This window comes from Gnatocerus cornutus, chromosome 10 (genome assembly GCF_029298725.1).
Source record: "Gnatocerus cornutus isolate USDA-ARS CGAHR chromosome 10, icGnaCorn1.1, whole genome shotgun sequence".
NCBI lineage: Eukaryota > Metazoa > Arthropoda > Insecta > Coleoptera > Tenebrionidae > Gnatocerus > Gnatocerus cornutus.
Genome location: NC_142242.1, coordinates 6,271,894 through 6,295,510, shown reverse-complemented (window position 1 = coordinate 6,295,510; position 23,617 = coordinate 6,271,894). Strand labels below are relative to the sequence as shown.

Below are 23,617 nucleotides of genomic sequence, written 5' to 3'. Positions count from 1 at the left end.
GATAAATGTATATTTGCATTGCAGTATTCTTACGTCAAAAGGCGCTTTTCCCATAAATAAATGCTTGGCGTGCTAAAGTAGCGACAGGGACGAAAAATAATTTATAAGCTTCGATCTGTTTACAGCCCGGTTCAAAGGTCCTGGGTGTCGGATTTATAAACGATGAATTTGATTTCTAGCGAATATTACGTACTATGGCATCGAGATTCTACTGTATATTCGGCGTAATTATGTAGTCACTGCGAGGCTTCAATGTGATCATTGTTACTCGGCTTCTTCTTTTTATAAATCTTTCTTTTGTGATAGGAAAAATATGACGTAAACAGAGAATGACTTTGAAAACTAAAGAGTTTGGTTGAAGAAATGAGAGGAAACCGATCGATACAAAAACGTCGTGTTTCAAAAGGTCGGAATTTAAGGAATTAAATCAGGTGTCGAAGGGTGTTCAAAAAGAACGTGAACACGAGCATATCATTTTCCGTAATAATCTGCTGTTCGCACTTCCCATTGGTCAAAAAAATATGGAAAACAGTTCCTCTTATCTTTGAGGTGAAGTTTGACCAAAACGAAAATTTCATGGTTTGGACTGTTTATGGAAAGAACGTTGGTTTGATGGGCGCCCTTTTTGTACTTTTTGTCGTGGTAAAAACGCATCCATTATCGCGTATCGCTAATGGTGGGGTTAGACAAAACACCTTTGAATTGTGCCGCTGAGCTTTTAGTAGCAGGGCGGTGTTGCGCAGTCTCAGAGCCTGTTAGTCTTCGATGAAGGTGGATCTCGCACACGGCAGACGTTCCTCTGCTAAGATTTAACTATAGTCGGTGTTTATAAAAGTTGGTTATGTCGTAAAGCACGTGTGGGCCCCTTTTCCAAAAATGCTGCCGCGAATATGCGAGACTCAACTCGCATTTAGTCTAGTTTTGTGTTGTCTAATCGGTGCTTCTTGGGCCAATTCGGAGTTAAATGAGGGTAAGTCGCGCCTGAGCCTCCCCCACAGGGTTGAGGTATAACTTGCGATTTTTCTTAGGGCTAATTCAGTCCGATGGCGCACCAACGTCACATCACCTGATCGTCAATGTGTGTACCTGTGCTACCTGCGTGCACACAAAAATCGTACACATAACCTTTAAATAGCCTCGAAGGTGTCGCTTATTCTTAAGTGAATGCCGCCCGAGACTTTAATTTTTATTGTTTATCCAGATGGACACCTCTTTTCAAATTTTAATGATTATAGGGTGCAAAACACCCAATTGAATGCCTGGCTGCATTGCAAATAATGTCACTTCGTCCAAAAGGGTAATAACGCGCCAGTTCATTTGGAGCTCCTATAAAATGACTCTGAAAGTCATTAATTTTCAAAATGTTGCTTTTGAAGTGTAATTCCAGCAGTTTGTTGGATATTCATCCACCTCGGGGGCTCCCTCGTTGTCTAAAATCGCACTATACCCTGTCATTCAAGCACTCGTCGTTAATGCACTTGATCATTAAAGCACCGTAATTTAATTAGGTTCACTCACTGAATATAATTTAACTATTCTTAAGACTAGTTTCGCTCATAAAAAAAAGAATACCCGCGAAAAATAAAACGTTTTTTACCTCCAAAATGACAGTTCCGCTATTTCGTTAAAATTTCCAAAAATTGGCGCAGTTTCAGCAGACAAAAGCTCATATTTTCCAATTTATTATAAATTTTGATGCACAGCAAGCTTTTTGCGGAAAACCGTGACTGTTCCTTGTATTTTTCGCTTCGAACCCAATTTACGAAGTGGATAAAAATACTCTACCGTTACATAATAATAACCGATTTAATTATATCGAAATGTAAATACATACTATGGAACTCAATACTTTGTTTGTAAGCAATACTTCATAATACTACATCAGCATGATCTAATTAAGTAGTTTTTTTTACGGTTGAATTTGCATTCAAACTCAATCATCTTGTTTTCTATAATATAAACAAAACAATTTGACATTTTTTGCGTTTTAAATGGGAATAGAAAATTTGAATTACAGTCGGGAAACCTGATTGGTGATGTATTTTTTCGTTTGTAACGTGCCGTTATTTTTAGCTCGAGAAAATATTTACATGCATTATTCAAAGTCGCAATTCCTTGGATGTTAAATTTATTAAAATTTACTGCGTAAAAGGTACAACGCGTCAGACGTTTTCAATTATCACAGTAATTTAAAAAAAATCACAAGTAAAAAGTCATTGTAGAGCTGACAAACAATTTGGAATCCAAAAGTGGGTATCTATGTAAATTCCTAAATTAACAGCCGAACTGTTCGTTTTTTCTTAACAATAAAAAATTTAAAACCAAATCGCCCATTCGCTTCGCTTGAATAAAGTCGAGGTAACACACTCGGGAACTAATTTATCCACAAAAATTATAGATAAAAGCGTTAATATTTGTTTTATTATTATTCATATCAGCTGAGTAATAAAACCCATTTGAAATTATTGTCTTTACGTTTGGGTTACTCGGAAACTTAGATTGGAAGTTTTCGAGAAAATCCGTGCGCCGGTTCTTCTCGATTTTCAACAATGCAGTTGACACTTGCGTAATTATTCATTATAATTAATAACCTTTCGATAAAATTCAAGCTGAGAAATAAACTATCCGTGGTATGGATTTGTGGTAACGATAATTTTTCTGGAGTGGAAATGTGTTCGAATTAACGTGGTTATCAACTTCCAGAACGCGCGTTTTGATATTAAAAAAATGTCACTCACATTTGTTTTATATGTAAACACGTTTCCAATTTTCACACTTCATCGTGAGGGTAATTATTTGTTCCGATAGGTAACTAATTTCTGTTTTTCGACGATGTTTTGATGGTTTTCAATAGTCTAATTCATTTTACTGAAGTGAACCCGAAGGGCAGTTAAAACTGTTTCTACACCATAATGAATTGAAAATACAAAATGTCTAATTACACTTAAATCGAAATTAATGTGAGCATAAATATTAAACTTGGCTTCATTTAAAAACATTGAGAACAAACATGTATTTCTCATGCAACCTTAAATTGAGTTTATAGTGATGTGATCCACACTAATTACACCCGATTTGGTTTGAATAATTCAAGAAGAGAACAACTGCATAGTAATTACATAAAAATACAACACCGGTATTTGATTATACGTTCAATCTCATTGTTAGAATTTCGTTTATGGTCACGTCCACGAGATTACCAAATTAATTGAATTTCCCGCTTCACTTTAAATCCCTCTGACGTACCCAGACATTAATTCGAAACACTATCGTACCAATAGTAGCATTAATAATGAAGATTATTGTGTCTATTATGCGAATTAAACCTCAAACGTCAATGAAATTGGATTTTCTTCGCCGTTTTTTAAGCCGCCGGGATTGAGTTAAGTTATCACACAATACACGGTTTTAAACAGTGGACCTCATTTATTACGATAAGTTTATGAACGGTCAGGTTCACTAATTCATCAAATAAAATAAAACTTTATTACACAACGCGCTACTTGTGTTTTAGCTTGTTACTTCAGTAACACGCTTCACCACATTTTCAACATGCTCTTGTGTCTTTTATAAAGCCAAATTGATCGAAAGTGGCGGAGAACGAACTAGTGATCAATAACACTACCATTACAGCACTTTAGTTTTTGAGCGATCGACCCTTTGAAGTTGGTGAAAAAATCAATCGCGAAAATTACTAAGAAAAAAAACGAAATGGAATTTTTTTACTGTCCAGATTGAGTAGATAAGGTCATTTATAATCGGGGAGGATGCAGATATTTTTTTACCCGCAATATTTTGGATTTTGTCCAGCTTTACGAAAAATGGTGAATGCGCCAATTCAATTTTCTGTACAAATTTTTTTTCTTCCTTTGTTATGCCTACACAGAAGCGAGGATTTTTCCAAATATCCCCGGAATTAAAACTGATTTTAGAGATGCGTAAAAATGGTGGATTCGCCAAATTTATTAATAATTAGAGATATGACCGGATTTTCTCGATATCTGTTGTGTAATAATTTAACAATCTTATGAATTAGCGTGAGATATAGATTTGCAGACTGAATATTGTACTTGACAATGAAGCAAATGCAATTCATTATCCTCATGATTTATTTGTAGCAATTATGGCGATTGTGTCGATATTAACAGATGGTGGATTTTGAACGGTTGGAAAATAACTGTGATTGTAATTTGTTTGTCATTTGTGGTTATTATTGAAACCATTTTATAAACGATAGCTCGAAATAAAGTCTAAAACAAACTTCCTTTGTTAGAGGCTTTAATAAGAACGTAAAGCTCTGATATAAATTCGTATTGCAATTTCCTTTTAATGGGTATTATAAAGGTTCTTGTTGATTTTATTAAATTCACGACAATGTCATATTTTATATTAGTATTAAAATATAATTTGTAGGAAACTGCGCTCTACTTTGATTTTATCTCCGCGTGGGTTTGATCGATTTTTAAATAAAGCATGTTATTTTTCCATTATGAAAATTTGTAGAAGTGAGCTTTAGACTAAAATATTTGTGCTAATTTTAGTGGTATTAATTATGATGGATTGATAATTATTTCGAACTTCAATTCGAAATGGGAAAGCAATTTTCCGGATGAAAATAGTTTTAGGTTTTCTACAGTCGAAATTCCGTTCTCACGAGTACTTGAAGCCGTCGAAAATACTTGACCCTTTTCCTTCATTATTATGTATATTCGGATTGTCTGAATATTAATAAGAGCTCGCAATTATTGCTCTAAAATTCCACAGTTACAAAAAATCGCGAATTTACATAATTACATTATACATTTTAACATGCAATAATTATGATAAATATGAATTTTTAACTGTGTTGAATTATTTCAAAAGTGTAATTGATAAAGGCGTGTTTTACGCTGAAATTGACGAAGATTAAACTGAAAATGAAATTCAAAATATTCCGCTGGGATTTGTTATAATGCGATTTTACTTGAAACCCATTCATTTAATGAACATCATAAAGAAATTGTAATTGAATTCTTCGAACCAGAAACAACACAAGAACAATTAAGCTCGTAAGATTCAAAATTCGTGCATATGTTCAAAAGGATAATCAGAGCATTCCAAAGAAACCAGGATCAAGAGATATTTTAAAATGCGACATTCTGTATGTGGTGCTCTATTGATCGGCGAAACCGCATTCTTTTACCCTTGTCCTCCTGAATTTCGAAATGGTTATTCCAGGAAATTGATGTGTAATTAAGAAGGCGACAATCGAATCTAAAACCTAAGCAGAACCTCAACAAAACGTATTCATAGCACTCTTGATGTCATTGACTTTTTGTGAAAACATTGTTTGTAAATGTATTTGGATTCTTCAAAAATCTACGCAAATTTTGTGCCAATTTCTTTTACGTGGAAAATGTTTCAGAACTCATTATTATTGAAAATCGTTATTAAAAAACAACAGGAGCGAATCTGACACGTGATTCACACGGCGGGAATTGCCCGTCAAATTGATGGATGGCAGTGTTATATTTTCATAACGCAATGCAATTTAATAAGGTTGTTTTTAGAATAAAAAGACGTCGAAAAACAATGACACTGATGACACCGCGAGAATTTGCCTGGAAATGCAATTTGAATGGACAATAATTGGGGTGAAGTTAGCCAGATTAGGACTATTTATTCTAGTGTTAAATTGCTGAGTCGCTACATCTGCAGAATATTGTTCGGACCAAATTAATTCCGAATTGTTTATCATTCAAATGAAATTATTTATTTAACGCTTTTGGCAATGCGGTATTTTAACAACATTGTATAATATTTATTAACAATTGATAACATTCTGTGGGATTACTACACTGTAAACGCAAAACATTCGTTTTTTTCGACTGCAGCTGGTGAGTTTTTTGTGCTTATTTGTGGGAAAGTCGCAGTCCTTGTCAATTTGATTAAAATTTTATACACTGCTTTAGTATTAGAAAGCCAACCTTAAAAGTGCGATTTTCTTTCGTTTTTCAATTTTTATCCTAATTCAAATTCTAAGCTGTTCTCCACAGTTTGAGATATATGAGGGTAGCAAAACGACAGGCGAAGTATTTGCTGGCTGTGACCAATACAAATCTGTCTGGCAAACAATTTCGCCTTGTTGTATTTGTGTTCCAGATATTTCATGAAATATTACTGAAAAAAAATTATTGTTTAACTTAGACACAATACCTGTTGGCTCTAATAATGTCATTTCCATTTATATGAGAATGGAAGCTTTGCTTTTTTCGGTAATAATTCTTCTCGGTTCAACTCCCCCGTGAATCGAATGATGGGTATTACATGATATTAAAGTCTGTAAGTACGCAGAATTTTCCAGACAATAAAAGGACGGCTCTAAAAATAACTTTCTTTGATAAAAAAATATTTAATTTGGCTATGATTGGATCTCGGTTTATATTCATGAAGGCAAATTTGAAAAATTAAATATGCTATAAAAATGGTGGATGCGCCAATTATTTACAGTTTCAATTTATTTTCAGGGATCCCTTTCCCTCTGAAATGAGTCTGTTTTGTTGGTAAATTTAATCGTATAAACACTCAAAATATCAGAATTACTACATAAATCAGATAAGATTTTCCGAGCACCGGCTGAAAATTAGTGCAGTATTGTCATTTAATAAGATCTTCGAAATTTGCATTTAGCTCCCATTTGATTAAAATTAATAGCGTTTTTGATTGATGTACTTAATTAAACTTCTTAATTAGTCTGTCATCTGAGTATGTTTAGAGCGGACAGGCGGTCGGTTTTTGTATTTGTTTTTCCTCTTTCTGTTTAAAAATGCGGTTTTGAATTTACCAGAAATGGTTTTTTTTCAGATGGTGTGCCGTGTTCCTTAAGACAATTTACTTGTGCCAATAAAAAATGCATAGCAATATCGTTTATCTGTGACGGGGATGACGACTGCGAAGATGGTTCCGACGAAGGCATTGAGCAGTGCCCAAGTAAGTACCTTTTATTCCTTTTTATTTTCATGGGAAAATAGCCAAGTTCGTTTCGATTTAGGGCCAATTCTGTATTCTAAAATGCTCGGTTTTGTAAGGACACTACGAAGTTTTTAAAGGGGTGGTGGTATTGATTACTAAGTTCAGTTTTAATAGCCACAATGAACGTTCCGTTTTTCCGATCTCTGAAAGAAATTTTATTTATGCGTTCATGTTTTATGTGCCAAGTGCGCTTTTCCAGCGAAGTTAAGATTTTTCCCATATTGATTCATCGGATTGAGACTGAAAGGCGACTCAGAAGCACGTTCATAGAAAATCCTTAAAATTCTCTATTTTCCGTAAAAAATAAACATTCCTAAATATAAACTTAAATAAGGATGTTTTTGGGAGGTGTTATAAAATGAAGCTTTGAATAGTTTGTTTACGTAGACATTTTTATTACACCGAACAACCGTTGACTTAAACTTCAGAGACGACAGACAAAGCTTGCTGACGACGAGCTAAATCCACTATCTGGATTTTTTACCGATAAAATAAATATCAGCAAATGCGAAATAAAACGTTTTCCCACAAAATTTTAAACAACTCAATTGGAAGTCATGGCCTTGTAATAGCTTCTCCTTCGAACTTCTCATTTTCTTGAGATCCAGGATCATCCTCACTCGTGGCAAAATTGAAGTTGCATTGAAAGTATGTAATCTTAAAACATTGGAATGGAAGAGTCAACGTGTGGGATAAATCGCGAATAGTAACTTCTTATTTTAAAAAGCGAAACAACAAGAAATACAATGCAGTTTTTATTTGTGAAATGATAAACTTCGTACTTCAATAAACAATGATCATATTAAATAACATACGGAGATAATTGCGCAGTTTATCTAAATACGTAGTTTTATCTTGCAAAATTTCTTTTACCGCCCAATGCCGAACTATTTTTGTTGAACAACGGAAATTACTTACATAATGTGTGTAAATAAACATTATAATATTTGCGTAAATAAAGATTTCAAGGTACTAAAACTGTGATGAAGAAAAACTTTCGGCTTCGGCGTTTCTTTGTGTTTTTATCTATCGAGTTCTATCTCTTGGAAAGTCGTTTTAAATTTAATTGAAACTTGTAATTTTCGGTAGAAAATTTCAACTTTTACTTTTTTAATTATGGAGTAGTTTAGTAATTGGGTTCGTACAATTTGCAGTAGTGTTTGAACGTCGACTGGAAGTTTTTTCGGTGGAAGTTAGGGTGAAGTTTGCGAATTATTGATGAAACACAATTTGATTTTGTTAATTCAATTAAGAAATTAACATGGTGGGATGCAGTCAATTAAAACTCTTCCGCATAAAATTACCTGTCAGAGAGACGTCGTGTCTTTTATCCATCGAATTTTCTTATAACCTCCACCATCAAGTGGTGGTCTCTTTTTATTTCGATGAATTAGTAAATGTTTCCCGTACTTGACTTTGTTGACCTTTTCCACACAGCTGTCATAGTTAATAAACATTAAATTCGCTCGATTTAAATTGAAACATGTAGTCTAACATTGCTACGGCCTAAATTATTGATGCTTAATTTATTCTGCCGCGAATAATACAATTAACACAAGTTTTCATTAATTATATATGGCAGAGACGCGCCATTTTGAGTCAAATTAATTAGCACCGGAGCGGAATTGCATTTGGGGAACCAAGATGGCCGACAATGAGCTTGTTGATTAACGGCCAATGAAATGAGTGAAATGATCTGTTTTCCGACTGTTGGAAAAGCCCGATTATGTAAATGACCCGTGTAGTCTTTCTTTGGTCACATAATTGGATAAAAAGTTGGAATTCCCAGAATGCGTGTAAATCCAAATAAACGCGGAATGGGGAATTATTTTTCTAAGCTAAGAAAGGTGTGAAGATAAGGAAGAGTAACGCGAACCAGTCGTTTTTTTTTCTTTGTTCTTTCTCCGCACTGCTCAACTTGGGCCACTTTACATTCCCAATTCATAAAAAATACAAATTAACACTACGTAAAAATGCGCGGTTATTTTCAGCTCTGTTCGAGATTTTTTTTTCGTTGGTTTAATCCATCATTCGGGAACGATGATTGATATAGATAAATTTAATTTGGGGGCAAAATGAAAACTGAACACTTTCTTACTCAAATCTAATTTCAAAATTAGAAGACTGACACGAAATTTATTAAATTGAGTAAGTTGCTGATTGGATAAATGCTAATAATCTAATATTGCAAGTTCAATAAATGTTTCAGTGCATTTGACAAGAGAATGGGGTGGTAAAGAGGGGTGACATCTACGTCGCATAATTTACATGTTTGATTATGTTACGTAATACCTCGCATGATTGAGATAATTGACCTGAAAGTCACGTGGCGTTGTTTGTTTTATAATACCATCTTTGTCAAAGACAATAGTCTCGTAGATAGTTTGAAATTGGCTTACAATTTTTCAGACATGCCTTTAATATCAGCCGCCTTTATTGATTAGGAAAATCCTTATCGTGAAAACTTTCGATTACATGATAAAAGCGGCACAAGTTTCGTAGAAAAAAATCATCAAACTTGGCAAATAATGCGTCATATGGTTCCCGCTTCAGATTTTTCTAACAATCGATTGATCGCTGCTCGTAAATCCTGAATTTCGCAGGTTAACTTTTGTGACCTCGACATTTTGCAACTGTGAGAATTTTTAGAAAATTCGAAAGACGAATTTAAATTTGAAAACGCTTGTACGCCAATGGTGAATAATTAATCGCTAATAGAGTAATCACTACGGCAACAAGTACGGCAAAGAGCGAAGTTGGTTGCATATGTAATTGAACTGTGAAAGACAATTACTTTGTTGTTGACAATGCAGAAAATAAACACGACAAAACATGAACTACTTTGCGATTTTAATAGCGTTATCTTTGGAGTTGAAATTTTAAAATTTAAACTTTCATAATTGGGTACGCTAATGTAATGAAATGCCAGAGCGGAAATTTAGTTTTTCGTAATTAGTCAATGTATAAATTAAATTACAGGATCGACATAACACGGAAATAAATCTGTTTATTCTAAACTATTAACCGTAAATGTTAATTAATCCAAGTTTCTTTATCAGATTTTCAATGTCTAGGCGAATAGATTTGGAACGATACCAGTTAGCAGCGAACATGAGGACAATCGCTTTGTTCTCTGATTCAAAATTCACCAGGCATAATTTTAACTTAATTAATTTGGTTGGATTAACGCATCTGATTGTTAAATAATAAAGCTGGGGAGTTATTTGTAAGAGTTTTCGCAGCAGAAACAAATTCAAACTTTTTTTTCGCCAAAATGAATCGAACGCCTGGGAAATATGAAGGATTATTAGAACGAAACTTTTGGCTAATTATCTTAGGGTTCTGAATTTAACTGGGAAAGACAACAAGAAAACTTGATTAGTATTTAAAGTGCTTAAAGAAAATAGCACAGGGAAAATAAAAGTACACCCTCTAATGAGTTGAAAAGAAAAACATTGTCAGGGATAACACATAATTGGCGTCAAATTAGGATTTCAGCAAATTAATCAACAAGTGAGTCTCAGAGATACCGATTTAAATTTTAAATCGCTTCATTGCGAAGGGTGTTTTTTCTCGCAACAATTTCGTTAGAATGTGCGTATATAAACTGGACTAAATTCTTATCCCCGTGTAATTACACTTATAATTGAACGCAAATATTACCATATTAATATCCGGAATTATGATTTTAACGTAATAAAGCGGCCTCAAAGTTGCAAGAAATTCCGTCGAAAAAAAGGCGTAATTATTTGTGATTATAAACCTTTGTATTGTAATTATAATTTTTTGATAATTATGTGTAGCCGTTATCTGATATTCGTAGTCTCTCGGTTGCATCAGCTTCTAGTTAAAAGGTAAAAAGAAAGATAATTTGCCGTCTGCATCGTGCTTCGCCTTGAAAACGAATTCGATGAACTCGGAATGATGCAACTTTCCCATTTTCGCTACTATAACCGCAGTGTAGTTTTTCTTATTTTGTTAGGTTAATTTGGAGGTAGGTCTAAAATAAATAAAACAGGAACTTCCGGAACTTGAAAGTCGGAAATTTAGTACGAGATTTCCCAGAAGTGCCTGAAATTCAAAAAAGCGTAAAAGCGAACTTTCCTCCAATTTTGCAAGTAGGATTGTAAAACGACTTAAATTCGAAAAAAACTTGAGTTTTCTTCAAAATTTGGCACTTGTATGATTGACTTTCCGTGGTGTATTTTGAGCAGGATCTTTGATACCGACGTCAAGGAGCAAAGTGCACTTGGGTGCGTTTTCGAAAATACGTGTGAAAAATGGCAGGATAAATCAATTCTGGTGCTCGGTAGTTTTGAGATATAAATTTGTTTTTTTTTTTTGTTTGAGAAGATTATACTTGTTTATCATATGGTTATCTGTTGTTTTATTACTTCATCCTTTATTTCGTGTCGCCATTCGTGAGAAATTTAGCATAAAGCTGCGTTTAGAGTATCATCATCTATTGCGAATTACATCGTTAATCAAAGACCCTGACACGCCGAAAAAGGCTAAAATTCAATTATACTTATTAGCAAAACAATAACAACATAATTTTGTCTATTTCGTGATGCGCTGCGCAATCTGTTATCTCTTCGCCTTAACACATTTCCATAATACGACCTCTTCAAAGTTTTAAGACCCTAAATTAAGAACGCGTAGTTAGAAATCTACGCATCGATTTTGATAATTCTAATTAAGCTTGTATTTGTCGGTGATGACAAGGGATACAGGTAGTACTCGATGTCATAAATTACGTGCACCACGTGGATTTGTGTACAAATTGTCAAGTCAATAAGTTGTAGAATTACATCAGATATGATACGAAAAAGGGCCCCCAGGCTGTGAAATGCAATGCACCACTTATACTGACCATTCAGCTTATGTTTCTGCACTTGATGTACGCGAAGCGAGTCAATATGTTATCGGTTTGATAGTAATAGGGAGAACATCAAGAACCGGAGTACTCTACATCTACACTCAAATTCCTGACAACTCTCGTGGTGTGCACATCAAGTAACATTTTGTGACAATAAAATGGATTTTATTATCAAAATTGCCATCGTGGGCCTTCTCAATTTCTACGTTGTTACAGCCCTCGTCGAAGGTTAGTCCTCTTTCTTTATCAAATTTTGCAATATGTTAGGATATGATATTTCTAGCCTTATATGTTGCAAGGAGCAAGAGTGATATTGTTTATTTTTTTCAAAAATTTCCATAAATGATTTATCATCTGTGGGCGCTTATAAATTGAATTTCTATAAATCGTAAGCTTGTATCAATTCGTTTCCAGTCGTATTTTAATACACATGCAATTTTGCCGATAACGCCATTTCCGATTTTTGTTGTTGTTTTCCAATCAAAAAACATGAGATGATTATTTTGTGCAGACAATTAATTAAAACGCTCCATTCTCCGAAATTAACTACTGTTTCTATTATTATTTCTATTCACCCGATATTACATTTCTCTCGGAGATATTGCAATGTGACTGAACAGGTGTAGATATAAAAGTATGTACTTCTGGTAGATAAAAGGATTCGTAGAGAAACAGTGAAGTGAACACAGACCAGTTGAGGGTGGCGAGCGCCCGATAGGGTCGTCAGAGGTGTCTAACAAACATCAAAGTTCCGTTTGTTCCTTTGTCCAGCAGATGCGGCGTCGTTTTGATGAAAGCACTTTTTATTTCTTTCGAATTATTAAAACAAAAGTTTTCTACAACAAGAAGAAGCTTTCGGCATCGATATCGATGTGGTTTTGCTTCCGCGAAGGGTCAAAGGTTTCTCACTTATTATACGCAATAATAATTGTGTGAAGGTTAAGGCGAAAGAGGTCGTGGATTTGGAGGCTAGAAAATAGATCCTCAAGTAATAACACGAACTTATATCCATTTTCCTTATGTAGATAAGCGAGTGGTGAATTATCTAATGTAAAACGGGATACTTTTTATCACAAAATTCTGTTAAGTGATGAAAGTAGAACAGTAATTAGGTATTTAGATATATCCTTATATTTACAATCAATCACGTAATGCTGCACAACATTACAGAACACGGTGGTTAATAAAATGCACATTAGGTAACATATCCAAAATCATCACAACATTTGCTGCTGATTTTTCTCAATTGGAAAACATTCCTGCCAACACGAGAAACTGCTTATCTTGCTTCTTGTAAGGTGCTACATTATATAAATATAAAAAGATAAATAAGTTACCCCTTTTGCCTTTTTTTGCATAGAAAGGTCTTTGATGCCGCAGTAATAATCATGAACATTCGTAGGGAAACTTTAGAGAAAGTTCGAAAGTAAATTTTAAACATCTTTTTGGAAATACGTACAACTATAGAACAGTTTCTTTTTTTCTAGAAAAATTTTCTTTTTACGTTCGTGAACGTACAAATTAATTAACTGAAAAAGTTCCTGGCGAGCGTGCTTATCGAGCAATTATGACGATAAAAAAAAAGCTAATACACTCAATATAAATCGGAATTAAATCGTATTTGATTTGATTGACTAGTTCGTTGCAATTGGGTGTTCGTCAAAGAGCGCACGTTTTGTTCGAAAATCAATTGCTCGATTTTCACATACAATTCGTGCTCACTGCAAATATCCGAAATTGAAATTAAAATTTCTACGGAAAAGTGCAGAGTTTGATCGATTTTTCGTAATGTTTAATTAAACTTTAATAACAGAAAGAATATTTACTTTGCTGCGCATTTCATGTTTATTTTGAAGAACTTCCAGGCTACGTTCGGATATTAAAATTTACTCCTCGATAGAAAAATCGTGAAAGTGCCATAATAAACTTAATTTCAAACGTGTGATATGTAGGGCTCGGAAATATTGATCTAGAGGAGAGTATTTTTAACTTTAAGAAGTTTGAGGCACATACTTCCGAACGTACAATTTTTATACAATAACATCCGTGTCAGCAAGACGTGTGACTCAAATAAGAAGACTAACAAACTTAACTCGTATCCTAAGATTTATTTATCTGACAAAGCAAAATTTCGAAAAAACTTCAAATTGCAGGTCGCAGTTTAACCTAAGCTCGTTCAAGAAAACGGGGGTTTGATAATTACAGATTCCAGGGCTTGCGATTAAGCCATTTATCGACTCTTTAAACATTTTGAATTATCGATGTTCTCTCATTATTTTTCTTTTGTAACTCGGTTTTTCTCTCCAGTAAACACTGATCAGGTATCAGTTTATTAATTTTTTTTTTGAGGGTTCGTTTTAATTAAATAATTCGCTAAACTTGTGACAAACTGTCAAGGACATGTTTCGGTTTGGAATCCGGGGACTGATTGTATCCTTGTCAGAGGGAAGAACTTCCATCACTGGTCAATATTCTGCTTAAAAAAGTTTGTTGGAACTTCGGTAATGTCCAAAGTTTGGAACACTGGGTCTATACGAACAATGCGCTTAATAAAAAAAAATCATTCACTACCGCCGAAAAAATTGAACTAAATAAATCATGATATGAGATGAACTAACTGGCGAGAAAATGAAATTTGAAATTTTCAACGATTCACGATCCTGTTTTAAACATTTATAAAATATAAAAGACAATATCGGCAAGTTCTGGAAAACGTGCTCGAATTAATGAATGTCAGGCCGAGCGATTTGTCAGCTGTCACATTCCCAAGGATAAATAAACCGACAAAATCAAGAGCACATCACTTGACTTCTAACACACGAATTAATTGATTACTGGAAAACAAAGGTCCACTTTAGTTATAATTATTGTAATTACTCCTCATAATTACTTGATCGTTTAAGCTAAAGTGTAACCAACGAATCGATTGGTAGTCGAGCTAAGTTAAGAGGAATTATATACATTAAAAGAAGAATAGGAATTATGCGTCAGTTTTTAACTACTGGCGCTATCGTCTAATTGCTGCTTCAGTTAACTGCTGTAATGTAATAAGCCTGACACAGCTTTTACACGAGTGTTTTAGCAAAAGCTTTTAATTCGAACGTCGTGATTTTCATAACCAGATTTTTTTCTTGCAGTTTGAGCGATATTATTAACCATATAATTCTAATTAAATTGAGACTGGATATGGTTTTGTTTCGAGGTTTTAATTAACTTAATTTATGTTTTACAAACGTGTAAATACAGTCGACACGGTATTGTCAAGCATCGTTTTAGTACATAGAAATTACACACTTTCACATGCGAATCACGCTCAAAATGACCGTAATCTCTCCTTTGTTGCTAATACATTTGTTGTGAAAGTAGGCGACCAACAAAGCGCCATTTAGCTTACCAGACGCGACAAAGACAAGATCATCAAAAATTCAACGGTATTAATCCCAAAACGGAATCTTTTCCAGGGTCCTGAGGGTGTGTTAAATTAATTGTAGGGTCACTTTTTCTTGGTTTTTCAGTGAAACTGTTCCCATTTCAAGCAGAAATAAATGGGCTGTTACACAATTTTGTCGTATGATCGGAAATTTCCTGACCGGACCTTGATTTATCCTTGAAGAATTCGTCCGAATATTTACGAAAAATTAACTAATTAAGATACTCGGGTCAATGTAGTTAATTGATTTTGTAGCGTTAATATTTTTAATTTATCTCAAATAGTCTTGATCTGGCGACAAACATTTAGTCTCCTTAGATGAATTAACTTGACCTGCCGTGTCAAATTCCATTAAAATCGGCAGTGAAAGATTGATTTTGGACCACCAATTCGTAAACACTTTGCTGATTGTCGTATCAGAAAAATAACAGTTCACTGAATATTGACAGGGGTCAGTTTTTTAATATTTACTTACGTGGCTTAGTTTGTTCACATTTGTTGCCAGGGATGACAGGACTGTCGGCAACAGTTTTTTGGTTCTTATCTTGCTTATTTTTACCGAAATAGAATTGTTAATGTTATTTAGAAACATGTGTACGAAAACATATTTGTTGTTTATTTAACATTTCATTTATTGGGGCATGGTGTGACCCCAAGGTAAAATAAAAGTTCGGTCAATCGAGTTAAAACAATGGAGCGGGGAATTCGGGAACAATCGCCAATTTCGGGATGAATCTTGGGCTAAAACTCGGAGAAGTTTGACTACCAGCATCTGTTTTTTATATTATGGTTTCTGTTTTTTGAATGTTCTCTCCGTTTGCGTTTCAGAAAACACAACATGTGCAAAAAACGAGTTCCGATGCAACAGCGGACGTTGTATACCAGGCCATTGGCAATGTGATCACGAACAAGACTGTAGCGACGGTAGCGACGAAGACGAGCATGTTTGCCGTAAGTAGATTTTCCAGGATTGTTTAAAAAGTTGACGTTGATTTTATAGAAAAAAAAGTTTGTGGTGTGGACGAATTTACATGTCGCTCTGCGTCAGGTGAATGCGTTCCATTAACTTGGATGTGCGATGACAACCCTGACTGCTCTGACGGTAGTGATGAAAAAGCGTGCAGTAAGTCTTAAAACATAGTTGAAAAATTATTTTAACCATGGAACTTGTTTCAGATGAGACTTGTAGGTCTGATGAATTCACTTGTAAAAACGGCAAATGTATACAGAAGAGATGGGTTTGTGATTTAGATAACGATTGCGGTGATGGTTCGGATGAGAAAGATTGTCCGCCTGTGACTTGTTCGCCAGATTCGGAATTTCAGTGCGCCGAAAATTTCTGTATTTCATTTAAATGGAGGTGCGATGGAGAGTACGATTGTGTAGACGGGAAAGACGAACAGGTATAATATTTCAAAAAAACTCTTCAAATTTCAATTCAAAGTGGTGTTTTTTAGGGTTGTCCGAAAATCGTGAGTTCGAGCTCGTTTTGTCTGGCTGAGGAATACGAATGCAGCGATCGCTTGACTTGTATTCACAAAGGGTGGCTTTGCGACGGCACAAGAGACTGTCCGGATGGCTCGGACGAGTCGCCTGACAATTGTCAGAATATCACCTGCAGAGCAGATCAGTTCCAATGTAAAGACCGCACTTGTATTGCCGGACATTTACATTGCTCTGGACATCCTGAATGTCCAGATGGCAGCGATGAACTCAATTGTGGTGAGTTTTTTTCGTCGCTACGTAAATGTTCTGTAAACTTGTTGTTGACAGGCGCTCCAGTCCCTAAATGTGATCCTAAGACGGAATTCGATTGTGGGGGTGGAAACTGTATACCCCTTTCCCAAGTTTGTGATAAGCGTCAGCATTGTCCCGATGGCGAGGACGAGCCTGTAGGTCGATGTGGGATTAATGAATGTAATGAAAATAATGGTGGTTGCACACAACGTTGCGTCGACACTCCATCGTCATTTTATTGCGATTGTAACCATGGATACAAGCTTGTGGACAACAGAACATGTAAAGGTAAGTTTCCTTTAGCTCTAGGGAAACTACGACAAAATCTATTTGAAATTATAAATATAGAAACTGATTTCCGAATCGCGCGTTTTCAGATATAAATGAATGTGAAATCCCAGGAAGCTGCTCTCAGATTTGCATCAATGATAAAGGCGGTTTCAAATGTGACTGCCAGGCAGGTTATATGCGAGATCCTCGTGACCTGACCAAATGTAAGGCTATTGAAGGCCACGCCTCTCTGCTCTTCGCCCGCCGCCGAGACATCCGCAAAATATCTTTGGATCACCATGAAATGACGAGTATAGTGAATGAAACGAATTCAGCGACTGCTCTTGATTTCGTTTTTCGAACCGGAATGATTTTTTGGAGCGACGTTACAGATAAAAAAATCTACAAAGCCCCAATAGACGAAGGGAATGAGCGGTCTGTCGTGATCAGTAACGATACAACGACATCAGACGGTCTTGCGGTAGACTGGATTTACAACCACATTTATTGGACGGACACGGGAAAGAACACAATAGAACTGGCGAATTTCGATGGGAAAATGCGGAAAGTTTTAATCAAAGACGTGTTGGAAGAACCGAGAGCGCTTGCGCTTAATCCTCTTGAAGGTTGGATGTTCTGGACAGACTGGGGCAGCGATCCTAAAATTGAAAGGTCGGGAATGGATGGATCACACAGGCAAGCTATTGTAACATATGACGTGAAATGGCCCAACGGTCTAACGTTGGATTTAGTAAAGAAACGGGTCTATTGGGTCGACGCCAAGTTGAACGTGATTTCGTCCTGTGATTATAATGGTAGAAACAGACGGCTTATTCTGTTCTCTCCGGATTCTTTAAGACATCCATTTTCCATTACTACCTTTGAGGATTGGGTATATTGGACCGACTGGGACAAAGCGGCCGTTTTTAGAGCCAACAAATTTACGGGAAGCGACGTACAACCAGTTACAGCTACGGAAATGGTAAAGCTCTTCAAAGTGGATGATTTTATGTATATACGTCTCATTGCAGATTCAAAATCCTATGGTTATCCACGTATACCACCCGTACCGTCAACCTGATGGCGAAAACCACTGCCAAGCCGTTAACGGTCACTGCTCTCATCTTTGTCTCCCAGCTCCTCAGATAAATTCAAAATCTCCACGCATTTCGTGTGCATGTCCAGAAAATCTGAGGATGTTACCAGATGGCTTAACGTGTGTTCAAGACGGTAGGTTTATGACTTTTGATTTTTTTTTATTGATTTGTTTCATTTATTTTGTTGTATTTATTTAACAGAGTCATTAACCACCACCGTAAATTCTATAACGTATACAGATTATTCATCAATGACAGAAATTGTCACAGAGAGTGAGTAAAACGTTTTTGTTTGAGAAATTGGTGATGGTCTTTCTTTTCTGTTTCTTTTGCTTTTTCTTTTTTTTGGCTTGTTTCCTTTTTCTTCGGGTTGGTTGCGGTGGATCATTTCTAATCGTGGATTATTTTAGGTACAACTAACAAATCGCATACGACCAACGCAGTCCCTGAAACCGCAGACGATGGCACAATTGCCATCATAGCCATCGGTATCACATTATCTGTTATAGTCGTAATCAGTTTGGTAAGTGGGTAACTTTAATTTGGTGTTTGAAATAACAGTTTGTTCCTAGGTGATATACATATTTTACCAAAGATTCCGAAAGCGTAATATGACATCCATGAATTTCGATAATCCTGTGTATCGTAAAACAACGGAAGATCAGTTTTCGTTAGAAAAAAATCAGTACCCGCAGTCACGGCCGTATTTAAGTACAGTAGGTGAAGAGGTAAGAGCTCTGACGTTGGATTATAACAATATAACATCCAGATAATCAGTCCATTAAATTATTTTTAACATACTCAGTATTGCATGAGATTGTCATTCATACTTTTTTTGTTACACCATTGGAAACTGAAAGCCAGTATAGATTTGACTCGAATTCAAACAGTTTCGTACAAAGGCATGCTCAAATCAAGTGAATTACTGATTAGGTTAAAATATGTGCAAAACTGCACTGAAGACTTGAAAGTGTTAAATAGCGTAACATTTTTACTAATAGGTAATATATTCTTGTCCATCAGTATTAGCTTCTAACTGGATTGCAAACTAATATTTTTGTAATCAACTTTATTGATAAAAACGCTGTGCCAACATGATAGCTTATTTTAAGCTGTGAATTAAAAACTACACCTTCTATAACATTTGTAGTAAAATTTTATGTATGTGTGCTTTAACTTGTTGTATTGTTGTATATATAATATAACAGTCTGTTAGTTGTAACTCTTAATATAGCAAATGCTTGTTTGAAGAAATCATTTGCTGACCAGCAACTGCTTTCTTTCAAGGAATTGTACGTCATTTCTAACCATTTGCATCATTCAAATATCGTTAGTATTTTTTCTTTTGTTTCACGCGTCATGAATTCGATACTTGGTGAGTATGGGCATTTTGTAGTGTTTTCGTTTACCGCACTAACGACATACTTGTATGGATTTAGTGCGGTGTAGAATAGATTAAAAACGAAAACTCGTTTTTCACGCAAACGAGATTTCGTTGGATCCAATTTAGTGGAGGAACAGATTTCTTTTTTGTTCGCATCAAACATTGCCTTTTATTTTCTTGCGAGTACACAGATTAGTCTTCACCGACGTGTTTGAGTTTAATGAATTTCTTGTGATTTCTTTATGTTTTTCAGGCCCAACAGCCTCTGACTGGTGCCAACCCAAATGACAATGTTTAAACAGTGAATTTTTTTACTCAAAGTGCTCAATTATTACAGTGAATTTAAAGACAACTTATTTAAGTCATCTTTTCTGTTTGTGTAGATGTGTGTTTATTGTACCGCCATAAAAGAACTATGCGACTTGTTAAAATTCCACTTTCAGGACAGAGTTTTGTTAAAAATTTGAACTAATCAGTGTGTGATCTCAGGAGAAAATGGGATTTTAACGACTGAAACTAGAGTGAGTGAGATTTGAGGTATGGTTAATTTGTCTCCAAAGATTGTATTAGCGAGTAATCCAAGCCAATGTAATTTTAATAGTCATATTTTGACCCCCCCCCCCCCCCCCTCCGTGTTATTTGTTCAAATTCGTACCTCAGTTTTATTTATCTATTTTCGCCCCTGTTTGTATATATTAAATTTTTTAGAAATGTTTGTATTGTTAAATTATTTATTACATCACGATATTAAGCTTGTGAACTATTTTCCTGCGATAAATCAAAATGTAAAAAATTGTATATTTCAGTCAAACATAACACTAATGTAGCTCTAAAATTCTGTGATTATATTGTTTGTATTCCTTTTGAATTTTCTAGGAATTTACATTTGTACTGTCTAAGGTTATTTATCACATCTTCAATTTTCCTTTTGTTTCTGTAATTAATTATTACAATTTAAATATATGTATAATACATATTTTCGTTTATTCTTTTTTTATGTTTACTTTTTCACATCCTTTAAAACAAAAATGTTAAAATTTAATAACAAGAGCCTTCGGGGTAGGCAACCAATAATACACTGACGATATCAAGTGTCAAAGATGCGACTTGGAATGTCATCTTGACAAGAGATCAAGTGTCAAATATTTTGGTTATGTTTTATTCTACAAAATAATTTTCAGACAATGAAACTCTTGCCAATTTCCTTGCATCTCAAATCACGTGTTGTGCTCAAGATCCAACAATAAGTGTGATTCTGCAAGTTCTAAAAATGCGCTTCAACGACCGAGAATTAGTGTCAGTGGGTGAAAAACCAGCAGACTTGGAGGGAATTCTTCACCACATGAAGCCCCAAGGAAACGACTGGTCTGATTGGTACCAACAGTCATCATTTAAAGAGCGCCATTTCAAATTAATCAGTAATTTATTGTTTTATTATCGTGTCAACGAACAAGAACAGCCTCTTGGTGTGTTGGTGTTAGAAAACGCTCAAGTGGCTTACGAACGACCTCACAGAGGAATCCCCTTTGCCTTCTCCATAACATTTAGAATAAACGAAAAGTATAAAGACAATGAAGCCAAACATATATTTTCGTGTCGTTGCGACGCCGACGTAAACAAATGGGTCTCTACATTAAAAGTGCATTCTTATGAGTATTGGAAGTGTCAGTTTGATATTCTCAAAACCAAAATCAGTATGAAGACGGGACAGGATCCCATTTTAGACCACATGAGAAACAAGAAAAAAGAAATTCAACCCAAAGCCGTGGAAGTGAAGAAAGTGAAACACAAAGAAAAGAAATCCACTTTCTGCAGTCATGTGGAAACGTCTACGTTTTATCAGAGTTACAGCGAAACCAAGATCGTAAAAACAAACAATGTCACCGTCGACAATCTAATTGAATTATGAAGAAAGAAAACTCAAGATCTCTTAATTACAATGACGGTCGTCATTGTCTTGCCTTAAATGCAATTTTGAAAGATTCAATAAATCTTACTGTAGTATGTAAATTTAGTACATCTCAGGTCAAATTTGTACATTCTGTGTAGCTTGCATTGTCTAATATTTATTTCACCTAGTATTAATTGACAAAAAGTAGCTTCATTTTACTGTATTGTGATTTATTTTCCAAATAAAAATGTTAAAAGCAAAATTTTATCCAATCAACCACTTTTATTAATCAAAACACCACATAAAAAATAAGAGAGAAAACAACTTTTAAATGCATAAATAATCCCCGGAATCCCAAAATCGTTTTAGTCTTAAATAAGGAATGGAATGATTGATTTCCTCTTCTTAGGATAATTAGGGAATTCCGAACGATATTTCTTGTGCTTTCCAATAGCCCACACGGTCATTTGATACAGACCCGCGAGCGCAAAGATAAAAGCTAAAAAGCAACACTAAAAACAGTTTTAATCATTTTCTTTATACCTGGCAAGCATCCAGTTAAGAGGGTAAATCCGATCCACGCGCCAAATTCATACGTGTAATTTGGACAGGACACCAAATCGAATAATTTAGTCCAAGGATTGGAGTTTGGAAGCGGAATTTTACGGACGCTGGTACCCGGTGGGCGCAAGTCACGCAAGAGTAAATGGATGCTTAAGTTTCCAATTTCACAGAACTAAAATGAGACAATTAGTCCAATTCAGGGGGCAGGTGGAGACATACGAGAAATATGAATGTTCCTAGATAAAACAGCCATGAAGGGGGCGGCGTGTGTAGTGGGTGGTTGATGTGGTACGCTACATACAACGCAAACCCCCAATAATATCCACAGTTTTTAAATAAATTAAATATAGGCATAGTTCCATGGGAGAATCTGTGCACAAACGCGGTTTCAAGAATGCGCTTAGCGTAATGTATAGTCCAAAGAATGCCAGCATAGCTATAATGTTGGGTTAGTAGGTACAAATTCCTTTATTTGTATACTTACTAGGCAGTATCTTGAACTTTAATTGTGCTGCCTCCACACATTTCATTTATAAGTTTAACTGGAAAGATGTAGAATGGGAAGAACGCTATTGCATCTTGGCCTTTTCCCACAAGAATTGCCTTGTTAGAGTAGAAACATTGCGGATACAACAGAAGCGCCGCAAACAGGAAAATAGGGCCGGCATATTCAAGGAAAAAAACAGTGTCCCAGCCGATTTGCGGTCCTAAATCTTTAACGTAAATTGTATTTGGTCTCTCAAGACTCATCTTGCTAATTTGAAGGGTGTCTTTCTCATCCTTGCCTTTAGGGCCGTTCCTTATAGACTGTCTTTCAACTCCAATTTTAAACGATTTATAGATTTCTTTTTTCAAGTCTTTGACGGTCGAGGAACTCGTTATGGAAATTTTCCCCAGCGGTTTGCCCGATGATTTAATTACTTCAAGCTGAAAATAACGCCAGTCATTACACCTAGAAAATTTTAGTTAATTTTCCTTACCTCCAAAGCCATGTTGAATCAAATTATCGTACGAGAAATCCAAACTTCAAGGACTCAAATCATGTAAAACATAACCTTCAAATTTTGAGTCAAATTTTATCCAACACTGTTCACACACACTAATTATGTTCGTAATCTTTTATTACTTAACAATAACACGATTGAACTTTAAACTACCACGTCCACCGCTTCCAATTGAATAGAATCGAAATGGATTTTCAAACTCACCTTACCACCTGTCTAGTGTGTAAACAAACTAATTAAATAAAGTCCCTAGATAGAAAATACAAAGCGTGGGAGAAAGACAGAATTTAAAAAAAATTCTTTGTTAAATAAGCTTGTGGGAACAATGTTCCATTTGCATTGCATTGAAT

General features: G+C 35.2%; 3 protein-coding genes across 6 annotated transcripts; 2 read left to right on the top strand and 1 right to left on the bottom strand.

The window, feature by feature from the left end:
• The first annotated feature begins 716 nt into the window (after positions 1-716).
• LpR1 (Lipophorin receptor 1) lies at positions 717-20,784 on the top strand. 4 transcript variants are annotated; one of them, XM_088047317.1, is made up of 13 exons: positions 718-970; positions 6,844-6,969; positions 16,149-16,271; positions 16,321-16,443; positions 16,497-16,723; positions 16,778-17,042; positions 17,094-17,345; positions 17,435-18,309; positions 18,359-18,557; positions 18,626-18,697; positions 18,835-18,947; positions 18,997-19,152; positions 20,062-20,784. In XM_088047317.1, the coding sequence occupies exons 1-13, from the start codon at positions 877-879 to the stop codon at positions 20,104-20,106; spliced, it is 2,670 nt and encodes an 889-aa protein (XP_087903443.1). In that variant the 5' UTR covers positions 718-876; the 3' UTR covers positions 20,107-20,784. The 4 variants fall into 4 exon arrangements, with proteins under 4 accessions (XP_087903442.1, XP_087903444.1, XP_087903443.1 ...); XM_088047316.1 differs by having other exon boundaries at positions 717-970; positions 16,778-17,345; XM_088047318.1 differs by lacking the exon at positions 18,626-18,697 and having other exon boundaries at positions 717-970; positions 16,778-17,345.
• A 105-nt stretch (positions 20,785-20,889) lies between these two features.
• LOC148167471 (pleckstrin homology domain-containing family J member 1-like) lies at positions 20,890-21,971 on the top strand. Its single transcript, XM_088047923.1, has one exon. It carries the CDS (start codon positions 21,079-21,081, stop codon positions 21,715-21,717), a length of 639 nt encoding a protein of 212 aa, XP_087904049.1. The 5' UTR covers positions 20,890-21,078; the 3' UTR covers positions 21,718-21,971.
• Sc2 (trans-2,3-enoyl-CoA reductase Sc2) lies at positions 21,962-23,614 on the bottom strand. The gene is made up of 5 exons (XM_088047922.1): positions 23,244-23,614; positions 22,748-23,190; positions 22,483-22,699; positions 22,243-22,435; positions 21,962-22,198 (listed from the first exon to the last, which is right to left on the bottom strand). The coding sequence occupies exons 1-5, from the start codon at positions 23,253-23,255 to the stop codon at positions 22,071-22,073; spliced, it is 993 nt and encodes a 330-aa protein (XP_087904048.1). The 5' UTR covers positions 23,256-23,614; the 3' UTR covers positions 21,962-22,070.
• Positions 23,615-23,617: the final 3 nt, after the last annotated feature.